The sequence below is a fragment of the Artibeus jamaicensis genome, unplaced genomic scaffold, assembly GCF_021234435.1.
Source record: "Artibeus jamaicensis isolate MK-2021 breed Jamaican fruit bat unplaced genomic scaffold, CSHL_Jam_final contig_64, whole genome shotgun sequence".
NCBI classification, from domain to species: Eukaryota; Metazoa; Chordata; class Mammalia; order Chiroptera; family Phyllostomidae; genus Artibeus; species Artibeus jamaicensis.
This window is the reverse complement of record NW_026521911.1, coordinates 5,745,105-5,758,928: the sequence shown is the minus strand read 5'-3', so window position 1 is coordinate 5,758,928 and position 13,824 is coordinate 5,745,105. Positions and strand designations below refer to the sequence as shown.

Sequence of the window (13,824 nt, the reverse complement as noted above, 5' to 3'; positions counted from 1 at the left end):
CAAACTTGGCTGAGGTGGAATCAACAAGTGTACTTTGTTAGACGTGGTGGGGGCGGGGAATGGATAAACACAAATTTTCTCTGCTGTTTCTCTTGTAGGTGACTGTGTGGATAGTGACAACATTAAAGGACATCAGGAACACAGGTGAGTACCTGGATGCTTGGGGGTGGGAAGTAGGGAAAAGGAAATGAAGTCAGTTTGGCCTATGTTGCGTTTGAGTTGCCTATGAACAACTCATAGGTAGAAGTCCAACGTGCACTTGACCGTTTTGACAGTTTGGGTGGTTGTTCAGCATACATTGACTCCTCCTGCTCTCTTACTGTGGGCAGCATACACTTCTATGCCCTATTGGTGTTGCTGTACCTACAGCAAGCGAAGCCTTGAAATGTACTTGCTCAGTGAGACTCATGCTTACAGCCTGCGACACCACCATGAGAAGAACAGATCCTGGAGAGCTCGGTGGTCCAGGGAGGGTTAGAGACGTAGAGAGCAGAGGCCACCCAGCCAACTCGCCACAGCTTAAATTAGAGCTGCCCCAGCTGGATCTCCAAGAATGATAAAAAATACTTATGAGTGTAAATCACTAAGACCACTGAAATTTCCAGTAGCGACAGTACTGGAAAAACTACTGTCACTAAAAAATTAAAAAACAACAACAAAAAACACACCTGACTAATACTATTGTATATTTAGAGCATAAAAGTAATTATCGGAGTATTTCTATCTGCTGATGGCATAAACAAATGTGGTGGTCCCAAGTAATAAGAATTCCCCTAAACACTCTCAGGCACTTATTTCCCTCAAGAATTGAGTATGAAGCAGCACTGATGTACAAATCAGAGTGATTCATGTCTAAGACACTTTTTTGACTGACAGATCCTGCCTCAGGTTTAGTTGTACAAATAGCACAGGATGACACCAACCCCATGCAAACTGCAGCCTAAGAGTCACACCGGTCCTCCTATTCTCACATCGGCAGACAGAGAGATCTCTTCTCTGGAGCCTTTGTCGGGGGCCTGGGCACTTTTGGGAGCCTGAGTCTGAGCTGCAGTCACAGCTTGGCCTTGGTTTTAGCCTTGGCCTTGGAGTTTGGCCAGCAGAGCCTGAAACCCTTGGTGAAGTAGGAATGAGCACATTTCCCAAGGCTGGGGTGAGCAGTGAAGGGAAGCCGACTGAGCTTGTGGCTGCTGCTCTTCGGGATCTTGAGCTTGAGCTTCTTGGATTTTATGAGGGCCTTGGCACATGTGCTCATGGCCTTGGCGTTGTTGGCTTGCATCTTCTTTAGGCCCTTCTCGTTGTACTTCTTGGCAAAGTGTGGGTTCCTTAGGAACTTGGGGCCTCTGCCCTTGAGAGATTTGTATCTTGATGCCATTCCTGTGACATTTTTGAGACTGGTTGTGCATGGTGTAGTTCTTGGACTTGACATTTGTGCACTGAAGCCCATGGCTCCTCTAAGAATCCTCTTAAAGAAGCAATTCAGTCCTTTTTATAGTAACCAAAGAAGCAGTGTGTTCATTTCTGTAGTAATAATTGGCAGAAACTAACAGTTTTGAGCATTGTATGTGTTAGGCATTATGCTATGGAACTGAGGAACAGAAGAAAATTAACCAAGTATCTACTATGTAACAGGCACTGTGGTAGATACTTAAAGAGATGAATACATTTAATATTCAAAGTAACCCCATGAAGTGCATCATTTTTCCAACACCTACCCTCGAGATTCTGATTTAGTAGGTGGGGAAAGTGAGGGAGATACAGAACATGCATTTTAAACAAACATTTTAAGTGATTCTGATGCAAGAGATCCATGAATCACACTGCAAAATAGTAATTGTAAATGAAAGAAAGGAAGTCTGATAACTACAGAATAAAAGAAAACACATCCATCCAAACAGGTAGGAGGGGCATCTTGGGACCCAGGAGTCGAAGTCACACACCAGGCCCCCCCAACCCAGGGTTCCAGGGCCAGGAAGATAAGAAACCATAACTTTTGGCTGCAAAAACCAGTAGGTGTTGAGTTGGTGGAAGAAACTGCTGGAGTTCGAAGCAGTTCCCCTTAAAGAAACCACACATAGACTGACTCAGACTCACTCCCTCTGAGCTCCAGTACCAGGATGGCAGCTTGAAAGGCACCAGTGACATACAGGGAGAAACTAAACTGTCTGGCATCAAGGTGAGAGCTGGGGGACAGTTCTCTCCCAAACAGAAAGGTGGGCAGAGGCTATTGTCCCTTTTCTGAGTCCTCCTCCCACAGAGCCACAGAGCCAGTAGGGGTTGCCATATCTGAGACTCTATCAACTTGGTAACACTGTGTGCCCCTATCTGGAGATCCCCTGAGAATCTGTCACACCCAACTTATAGGCCCATTGAAACTGTTAACCAGGACTTTTCCAGATGAATGGCTGGTCTTGGCTCATGCTTTACAACTTCCTAAATCCTATCAAACAAGCAATAGCCAGCCTCAGTAAGCCTCCAGACCCATACCTCTTGTTAGTGGCCTTAGTCCTGGCAGTAGCAACAGCCAGCCTAGATTCACAGCTTGGCTTCATCTGGGAATCTCCAAGTAGCACCATCTCAGATTGGTTTATAGCTCATCCAGGATGGCCCTGGGCAGAATACAGGTGGGGACTGACTTTGGCCTAACCCACTGAGGAAACCCCAGAGTCTGCACACCCAGTGGATACCTACAGACTATGTCAGAGCACCACTACACTGCCCCTGCACAGCTGATCCTCCACAGAGGGCAGAGGTTGGTGGTCAGTTGTCAGTGGTTACAGCCAGTCCTTGCAGCTGACTGGCCTGGGTAAATCCATCCATTAACCTACCAACAGCAATCAAGGCTCAACTACAAGAGGAGGGGATACTCAGCCCACAGAGAGGGCACACTTCTAGTACCCAGTTTGGGTGATAGGGGAGGTTGTGCCACTGAAACCTATAGGATACCTACTGCATTAGGCCTCACTACCAAGGCAGGGAGTCATAGAAGCTCTATGTAATACATGGCAACAAACAGAGAGGCTGTCAAAATGAGGAGACAAAGAAACATGGCCCATAAGAATAGATCAAAACTCCAGAAAAAAGAACTAAACAAAATGGAGATGAGAAATATATCAGATGCAGAATTCAACACGCTGGTTATAAGGATGCTCAAGGAACTTAGTGAGGACCTCAACAGCATCTAAAAAATCCAGTTAGAAAAGGATACAGTAATTGAAATAAAGAACAATTTACAGGGAAACAACAATAGAATGGATGAAGCCAAGAATTAAATCAATGATTTGGAACATAAGGAAGCAAAAAACAACCAATCAGAACGATAAGAAGAAAAAAGGAATCAAAAGAAACAAGGATAGTGTAAGCAGCTTCTGGGACAACTCAAGTGTTCCAACATTTGCATCATTCGGTACCAGAAGGAGAAGAAAAAGAAATTGGAAATCTATTTGAAAAAATAGTATAAGAAAACTTCCCTAATTTGGTGAAGGACATAGATATGCAAGTGCAGGAAGCATAGAGAGTCCCAAACAAAGTGGATGCAAAGAGACCCACTCCAAGACACATCAGGATTAAAATGCCAAAAGTTAAAGATAAAGAGAGAACCTAAAAGCAGCAAGAGAAGTTAGTTACCTACAAGAGAGCTCCCATAAGACTGTCAGCTGATTTCTCAAAAGAAACTTTGCAGGCTAGAAGGGACTGGCAAGAAATATTCAAAGACATAAAAAGCAAGAACCTATAGCCAAGATTGCTCTAACCAGCAAAGATATCATTTAGAATTGAAGGGCAGTAAAGAGCTTCCCAGACAAGAAAAACCTGGAGTGCATCATCACCAAACCATTATTATATGAAATGTTAAAGGGACTTATTTAAGAAAAAGAAGACCAAAACAATGAACAATAAAATGGCAAAAAATGCAAATCTATCAACAATTGAATCTAAAAAAACTAAGCAAATGAGAACAGAGACAGAATCATGGATACTGAGAACATTTTGATGGTTGTCAGGAAGTTGTGGGGGAATGAGTGAAGAGGTGAGGGGATTAAAAAGTACAAATAGGTACTTTTAGCCCTATTGGGGATGTAAAGTACAGTATAGGAAATGGAGTAGCCAAAGAACTTATACATGTAAGTCATGGACATGAACCATAGTGTGGGATTGCCTGAGGGAGTGGGAGGTGCTAGGTGGAGGAGGCAAATGGGGAAAATCTGAGACAACTGTAATAGCATAATAAATAAAAAAATTACCCCCAAAAGTGTCATATATTTTTAAAATTGATTCTTCGCAAACCACCTATTACTTTTACATCAACACATGACAGATAGTATTATTCTCCTTTTACAGATGATTAAACTGATGCAAAGAGAAGCTAAATAAGTTGTTTAAGGTTGTCCAGCTAAAGTGTGACAGTTCTCAGACTATGAATCAAAAATCTAGTAGATTGCTCAATCTAGATACTTTCATATAATTTCAAGATCTATATATTTTAAAAGAATTAATAATTTTCTCTACTCAACCTTGCTCCACACACAAACACATCTGTCTTTATTCTGATATAACCACTCTCAATGAATGGCACCACCATGTACCCCTTCATCCATGCATCCATCCAATGCATCCATCCATTGAATTCTCTCTCCCCTGCTAAATCTAATAAATCACCTTATCCTATCAATGCCATCTTAATAGATTTCAAATTTGTTGTCTCATTTCCATCCACACTACTCCTAACTTAACAATAACAGCTTCATTTATTGAGTGCCCATATCATATCTAGTACAGTATATTAATCCCTAGATCAACTCTATGAGGGGGATATTATTTTCTCTATTTTATAGATAAGAACTCTGAGGTTTACTAGCTTTGATCCTCTATTCTTTTGCCTCTATGCAGATGAGCTCTAGGTCAACATTTCAGCTTTCCTCTCACTTTCCCCATTCTTATCTCTCCCAGTTCTAGAATACCCACCTTGTGTATCTTGCTGACAGATGTAACTTATCAAGATAAAAACTAAACTTATGGCAACCCTTTCCAATTTTCCTATTATCATCCATGGCACCTAAACAGTTTTGTACATTTTTATCTTAAAGTTTTTAAGAGGAATTGTAAAGTAGTAGAAAGGAATGGGAAAAAAAGTTAGAATCTGACCTGAATTTACTATTTTATATCATATTTTGCTAGCTCTGTGTCTGCCCAAGTTATATAGTTCTCTGTATAAAAAATAAGGTTAAAATAAATAAATAAATAATAAGGTGAATGGTAAAATTAATAATACAATCATATGGGAAAATACAATATACAGTTTTAAATCCATTTTTAGGTAAGAATTACTCCCATGTGGCACATCACAAGTTGGTTCTTCAATATATCTTAAACCCATAGACTGGATAATCTTTGTCAGACACATCAACCTCCTATGTAAATATCTAAAGTGGCTCTATGCCTTGTCCACTGAATAAAAAGTAAACTCAGCTATGTAGGTACTCTGTCAACCATACTCTTGCAATAGTCCAATAGGGTCATTTGGTTCACAAGTATTGTGGCTTTTCATTCTTTAGCCTTATCTCATTCTGTTCCTTCTGTATCTCAATGCCTTAACTTGCCTTTTACCAATCCATCATATCCCTCCATTTAAGATCCAGGTTGTAAGCTAACAAGCAACTAGAAATGAGTCTGGATCAAAAACCAAATGCATGCAATTCAAAACCAAGTATATTTTGGGACTTTCTTTTTATGTGGGCCTGATTATATAGGTATCTATGTTTACTATGTAGACAATGTGATAGGTCATAAAACCTGAAAAGTTTCCTTAAACAAAATGCCTACAAATGCTGGATTAAAATAAACATATCATGAAGTGCACAGCTGAGCTTGCACAAAAGAATAAATACCCAGAGGCCAAAAGTGAAGAGAGAGTTTAAAATCTGAATGGTGAACTGATATTGAAGTAATACAAGGGAATTTGCCATTTTCATAGTCTTTTGAGACACTCTGAGACTAGGTCATAAGGCTTGAGCAAGGTGGAACACTGGAACAGTTGACACTCATCTGAATTATGCAACCCTTCTTTTTTAAAAAAATTATTGATTGATTTTAGAGAGAGAGGAAGGGGGAGAGAGACATACATGGATTTTTTTGTTCTAGTTATTTATGCCTTCACTGGTTGATTCTTGTGTGTGCCCTGAGTGGGGGATTAGACTTTAACTTTGGCGTATCAGGTTGATGCTCTAACAAAGTAAGCTACCCCACCAGGGTACAAAGCATTCTTCTTAAACCCACATTCAGTGAAAGGATTGATCAAAAAAATCAAACCACTGGGAAAGGGAAAGGACAAGGAAACTCATCTGCCCCAGCCTGGGCTCTGGTTGGGGGAAAAAAATGTCTCTTGAGAATGCAAAATCACAAACCTGCCTGAACAACAGTTTGGGGTTTGAATGTACACAATCAGGCTATCTTGAGATTAACTTAGAGTGCCAAATGAGGAGTAATGTACAATGCCAAGAACAAGCAAATGTAAATCTTTGTCAGATAAGTGGTAAGAAGAACAAAGTCGTACCACTGAGAATTCCCACTGATAGAGTGCTAGAGAAACTACTGTCAACATAAAGCACCAATAAGAACTAGAATTAATAAATGAGGACCTTTACAGACAAACAAAAACTGAGAGGGTTTACCAAATGATACTCTCTAAAGTAACTTATAAAGGATATTAATTTAAAAAAGGAAGACAGAAATTGATCCCAAAAGACTAACAAAAATATCAGTTTCAAATAGAAATACAGTAAGTCCTCAAATAACAGTTTCATTCAATGTCATTTTGTTATAATATAAATGAGATACTGTAGGAACTTAACTCTTGTTTATATAATTAGCCTATGATAAATCTGATTTCATTACGCATTGTTTCACTTCAAGTCACAAAACCTATGGAAACCATTAAGTGACAACTTATTGTAGAATGTGTAACTCGCCCCCAAAAGAGAAATAAAAGTATATTAAAACCTCAAAATAAACAAACAAAAAACCCAGCAAAGTGGACAACAGATGTTATCATTAATATAAAAAGTTGAACATGAAGAACAACAGGGATAGGACAGTGATAGAAAGGGCAGAAAAATGTTTGAAGAAATAGTGGCTGGAAACTTTCCAAATTTAATGATAAAACAACAATATTCACATTCATGAAGCTCAGTATATTCCAAATGATAAACTCAAAGATAGTCACAGTTAGACATTTCACAGTCAAATGTCCAAAGCTAAAGACAGAATTTTGAAAGCTGCAAGAGAGAAGAAATTTGTGAAATCCAAGGGATCTTTATAGGAGTGACAGTTGACTATTACATGCAAGGGGGCCAAGATGGAAGTGTAGGCAGAAACGCTTTGCTTCCTTGCACAACCGAAGTAGGAAAACAACCAATTTAAACACAAAGAACAACTAAAACTGTCAAAAAAACATTTATATAGAAGTCCAACAACCAAGAAATTGAAGTAACATTCAACCAGATGACAGCGCCACAATGCAGCAAAGAGGGTTGCCCAGCCCTGGTGAATACCTAAGGCCCCTAACTATGTAACAGGTATACCAAGACATAGGAATATGGCCCAAATGAAAGAACAGATCAAAACTCCAGAAAAAGAACTAAGCGACGAGGAGATAGCCAAAGTACCTGATGCAGAGTTCAAAATGCTGGTAATCAGGATGCTCACAGAATTGGTTGAACTCAGTCACAAAATGAAGGGACAAATGAAGGCCACACAAAATGAAATAAAGGAAAATATACAGGGAACCAACAGTGAATGGAAGGAAACTGGGACTCAGATCAATGATTTGGAACCAAAGGAAAAAATAAGCATCCAACTGGAACAGAATGAGGAAACAAGAATGCAAAAAAAAAATGAGGAGAAACTGAGGAGTCTCTGGGACAACTTTAAATATCCAACATAGAAATCATAGGGGTGTCAGAAGGAAAAAAGGAAGATTAAAAAATTGAAAATTTATTTGAACAAATAATTACGAAAAACTTCCCCAATTTAGTGAAGGAAGTAGACTTCTAGGAAGTCCAGGAAGCCAAGAGAGTCCCAAAGACGTTGGACTCAAGGAGGGGCACATCAAGGCACATCATCATTAGGTTACCCAAGATTAAAGATAAAGAGAGGATCTTAAAAGCAGCAAGAGGAAAGGACAGAGTTACTACCTACAAAGGAGTTCCCACAAGGCCATCAGCTGATTTCTTTCTTTTTTTTTTAAAGATTTTTATTTATTTATCTTTAGAGGGGAAGGGAAGGAGAGAGGGAGACAAACATCGATGTATGGTTGCCTTTCGTGTGTCCCCTGCTGGGAACTGGCCTGCAGGGAACCAGCCTGCAACCCAGGCATGTGCCCTGACTGGGAATCGAACTGCGACTGCCTGGTTCACAGGTCCGAGCTTAATCCACTGTGCTACACCAGCCAGGGCCAGCTGATTTCTTTAAAAAAAAAAAAATCTTACAGGCAAGAGGGGCTGGAAAGAATTTTTTGAAGTCATAAAAGGCAAGGACCTACACCTAAGATTACTCTACCTAGCAAAGCTTTCATTTACAATGGAAGGGCAGATCAAGTGCTTCTCAGATAAGGTCAAGTTCAAGGAGTTCACCACCACCAAGCCCTTATTATATGAAATGTTAAAAGGACTTACCTAAGAAAAAGAAGATCAAAAACTATAAACAATAAAATGACAATAACCCCACAATGATCAACAACTGAAGCTAAAAAACAAAAACTAAGCAAACAGCTAGAACAGGAACAGAGTTGCAGAAATAGAGATCACATTGAGAGTTATCAATGGGGACAGGGTCAGGGGAGATTGGGGGTTTAGAAAAGGTACAGGGAATAAGAAGCAGAATAAGTCCAAAATAATCTGGGGGAGGTTAAGAATAGTGTAGGAAATGGAAAAGCCAGAGAACTTATATGTATGACTCATGGACATGAACTAAGGGGGGAGGGGGCAGTACAAGGAGGAGGAGGATAAAGGGGAGAAAAAAATTGGGACAACTGTAATAGCATAATCAATAAAATATACTTTAAAATGTTTTAAAAGGACTGAAAATACATAGGAGTGACAGTTGATTTCTAATTAGTAACCAATGAGGCCAAAGACAGTGGGCTGACACAGTTCCTTTCAACATGCTGAAAGGAAAAGATGGTCTATCAAGAATTCTATACCCAGCAAAACTATCCTTACAAAACTGAAGGCATTATTATGACATGAAGAGCTGCTGCTCTTAAGTGGTAATTATTAAAAGAAAGAACAAAAATCAACCAACCACCACCAATAAAAAACAGGAAAAAAAAAGAAAATCATTCACAGTCTTTGGAAATGTTCCTAAGAGCAGACAGCAAATGAGGAAACATTTATTAAAGAATATCTATAAATATTTCATAGGAAAGGGGAGAAATTGTTGTATTTCAAGAAAGACTGCTACCTGCCTCCCCACCCCCAGATCAGTGAGGTGGAGGCTCCACTTCAAAGTGCTACAGCCACGAACATAGGGCTGTTTTTCCTCTCATTTCCCAGGTGCAAAAGTTTCTTCCTGGGAGGAACAGGACTCTATCGTATCACATCCTACTCTCAGATGTCTGTTGTGGGGCTAAGTCCCAAGTGAATGTGGCTGAGAGGTTGGTCTTCCTTATTTTCACCCAACCTCTACTTAGGAAACAGAGATACTCTGCCTTGGGCATTGCACACTGAGAATATTAGAGGAAGTGCAATAGAAGGGAAATGCAAGTTCAAACTGCAAAGAGATAACATTTCACACCCACTAAAGAGTATAATAAAAACAAAACAAAGAATAATAAGTGTTGCTGTGGAAAGACCTAGATAAATGAAAATATCATACAGTTCTAAAACCTAAAATTTAAAATGGTGCAGCTGCTTTGGAAAACAATCTGGCAGAATTAAACACAGAGTTACCATATGACCCAGCATTTCCAATTCTAGGTATATACCTAAGAGAATTGAATAATTCTGTTTATATGGAATGTCTAGAGTAAACACATCTATAGCAACAAAAAGTAGATTAGTAGTTGCCAGGGCTAGTGAAAGAGAAAGAATAGGCAGTGAGTGCTAATGGTTATAGGGTTTCTTTTGGGGTGATAGTATATTCTGTAATTAATAATGGTAACTATTGCCATGTAAATGACAGTAAAAACTCCATTGATTGCATACTTGAAGTTTAGCTTAAGGAGATGGAGGGAGGAAGGGAGGATGAGAGGGAGAAAGGGGGAGGGAGAGAGGGAGAAAGAGAGAGATGCTTCTCACTTGGTCATTATAGCTTAGGAGGTTGGAAATCATTTAGCCTTATTCAGCATCAACCAAATACTAATAGCTTACCTCAGTTCCAGTTTCTCTCCAGTCCCAAGCCCGACTTCCCCCTGGCCACACTTTGCAGTCCTTATAGGTTTTAGTTGTGCCTTGAACTTTCATTTGCCCCCATGAAAGGGAGGCAATTTCAGGGGAAGACATAAGGAACTCAACAAAAATCTGAAATTAAAAAAAATATACCAAATCAGTTATAAACTTGAAATAGCTACAAAATACAGGAGATACACTATATAAAATACATCTTAAAATACAATACGATAGACCATTGTTCTCCCATGAGAGCACCACCTCTGGCTTGCAGAGCTCTACCTGAAGGAGGAAGGGGGAAAGTAAAGAGGTCTACCATACCTGTGATTTTCAAGAATTTTAAAACATGCAATACCTGACTAGTTAGGAACACTGATCTCTTTTCTATTTGGCTGTTAAATAAAAAAATTGACAACAGCCAACACAACAACAGCCATCCAGTGTGAATGAATCAAAATTATATTTATCTTTTTGTCAGACTGGCAAAAAAAATGTTTTTTGGTGTGCCACCGCATTTTAGTAATTAGTTTATGTGTGCCATGACATGAAAAAGGTTGAGAGTCACTCCTTTACAAAGTAGACTGCAGATTGACCAGTGGCAAAGCACAGAGGAAGCAACTGGCTGCCGAAGCCGCTCATGAGTTGGCCCTCTGCTGGAGGGGTGAAGAAACCTCACCGTCCGTCTGGGGCCTGGTGCTGTGGCACTCTGTGATATCAGACGTTATCAGAAGTCCAATGAACTTATGATTCACAAACTTCCCTTCCGGAGTCTGGTGCAAGAAATTGCTCAGGATTTCAAAAGAGATCTGTGCTACCAGACAGCAGCTATTGCTGCTTTGCAGGAGGCAAGCGAGGCCTGTCTGGTTGGCCTTTTTGAACACGCCAATTTGTGTGCTACCCAGGCCAAACATATAACAATTATGCCAGAAGACATCCAGCCAGCACACTGCATACGCAGAGCGCATGCTTAAGAATCTACTAAGATGGGCAATATTTCATTCTTTAAAAAGAAATCTCTTCTCCCTATTAATTGCTAGTTCCGAACATTAGATTGTTTTTTCCCATGAAGTCAAAAGCTATCTAGGTATATATTGTAGGTGGAAAAAAGAGGACAGAAATCAGGGATTGGCAATTTTTCCATTTTCATTTGTGTGTGAAATTTTTTAAAATATAAATGCAGGGCCATAAAGCAATTCCGAATGTTTCATGAACAAATTTCATCAGCTCAGCTTTATAATAATTATATACAACCTGTTAAGTTTTTCCTGAGCAATGCCAGTGTTTGGATTTTTAACTTAAATACATTTTATTGTATATATAATATTATATACAAAATATAGTTTGCTCCAGTCCTCTATGAGTTAAGGAGCATCTTTCTCATTTATATGTTTTTTTACCTATTCTTTAGAGGTCCCAAAAGAAAACTGTTATTCTTGGCATCCTGAAACATCCAGCCTTGGAAACTAGATAGTATAATTACTTCTCAGACTCTGGAAGGAATTCTCAGGATGTTATTTTGGAGATAGAAATTAAAATATAGATATTTACTTCAGCATGATTGAGAAAGGAGACAGACAATCCTTTCCCCCAAAAAGCAACTATAAATATGGACCAAACTATTAAAAATAACCATTTGGCACTCCAGAAATAATTTTAAAGGCATAATATAAACTGAGAAGTGTTTATTCATGGCAACCACTGAATTTCAGATAAGAACAGTAAGATATCTTGTTGTTCTCGCCTGGGACCGCTCTCATGCCCCCATATTGACTCTTTTGACACAGAGGTTCAACTTGGTTGAAGCAGGGCCTGAAAAACAACTACAAAACAAACAAGCAAGCAAAATAAAAACAAAGACACTGAAATAGAGAACAGGGGGACAGTGACCAGAGGGGAGAGGGGAGGGAATTTCAGGATTTACAGGAACTAGCATAAAAGACACATGGACAACAACTAAGGGGGGTGGAAATGGGAGGGAGGTGGGGGGCATGGGGGGTGGGCTGGGATGGGAGTAAAAGACAGAATACTGTACTTGAACAACAATTAAATAAATTTTAAAAAAAGTTTTATTTCTGGACTTAGTTTAGGGTCAAGGTGGAGGAGTAGATAAACATGGCTTGCTTCATTGCATAGTCACATCAAAATACAACTAAACTATAAACTGAAGATCACTCAGAACCATCAGAAATCGAGTTGAATGGAAATCTGACAACCATAGAACTAAAGAAACCACATCAGTCCAGACTGGTAGGAGATGCGGAGATGCAGATTGGGCAGGCGAGTCCCACAAACGTGTGGTGCAGAAAAATTTGGAAGGGATATCTCAGGAATGAGTGGTCCCCACCCCACAACAGGCACTCCAGCTCAGGGTGCCAGTTTCAAGAAGATAAAACCTCATAACTTCTGGCTGTAAAAACCAGAAGGATTGGAATTGGTAAAAAAGAAACAAACAAACAAAAAAAACACTACTGGACTCCCTGGCAGTTCCTTCAAAACAGCCCAGGCTGAACTTACTCACATGCACTCCCTCTGAGCTCCAGAACCACCAGGGGAGCAGTTTGAAAGGTATCAGTGACATATGGGGAGGAACTGAAGTGTCTGGCACAAGGGTCAGAGTTGGGGGACAGCTTTCTCCCAAACAGAAAGGAGGGCAGAAGCCATGGTGCCTTTTTTTTTTTTTTTTTAAGATTTTATTTATTTATCTTTAGAGGGGAAGGGAAGGAGAGAGGGAGAGAAATAACAATATACAGTTGCCTCTTGTGTGTCCCCTGCTGGGAACTGGCCCACAACCCAGGCAAATGCCTTAACTGGGAATCGAACCGCAGTTGTTTGGTTCGCAGGCCTGCTCTCAACCCACTGAGCTATACCAGCCAGGTCACCATGGTGGCTTTTTTGAGCCTTCCCCCCTACAGAGCTACAGAACGGGCAAGGGTTGCCACACCTGAGATTCCATCAACCTGGCTTATACTGTTTGCTCCACCCTGGCTTTTACCTGAGGCGCCACCCCACCAAACTTACAGGCCAACCCCTGCCTCATACCTCTAGCTAAGCAGCCCCTGCCCTGGCACTAGCAGCAGCCAGCTTTGGATCACAGTTTGGCTCTGCCTGGGAACTTCCAAGCCCATCACAAGTAAAAGCCATCTGCAGATTGCTCTGTATCTCACACTGGGTGGCCCTGGGTAGAACATAGGGAGTGGTTGACCCTGACCTGTACTGCCTGGGAACCCCCATAGCCTTTGTACCCAGTGGACAGCTACAGGCCATATTGGAGCATCACCACCCAGCCACAGTACAGCCAAATGAATCTCCATGGAGGGTGGAGGTTGGTGATCAGTGGTCACAGCCAGTCCTTGCAGCTGACTGGCCTGGGTAAATCCCTCCCATAGACCTGCTAAGAGTAAACAAGGCTCAAATACAAGAGGAGGGTGTACTCAGCCCACACAGA

General features: G+C 40.4%; 1 protein-coding gene across 1 annotated transcript in view; it reads right to left on the bottom strand.

Moving 5' to 3' along the window:
• The window catches only part of AAMDC (adipogenesis associated Mth938 domain containing), a 33,008-nt gene that overhangs the window by 13,084 nt on the left and 6,100 nt on the right, over positions 1-13,824 (bottom strand). Inside the window, exon 2 of the mRNA XM_037138561.2 lies at positions 10,362-10,511. Coding sequence (XP_036994456.1) covers positions 10,362-10,493 — 132 coding nt within the window. The 5' untranslated portion in view covers positions 10,494-10,511. The remainder of the gene's footprint in view (positions 1-10,361; positions 10,512-13,824) is intronic.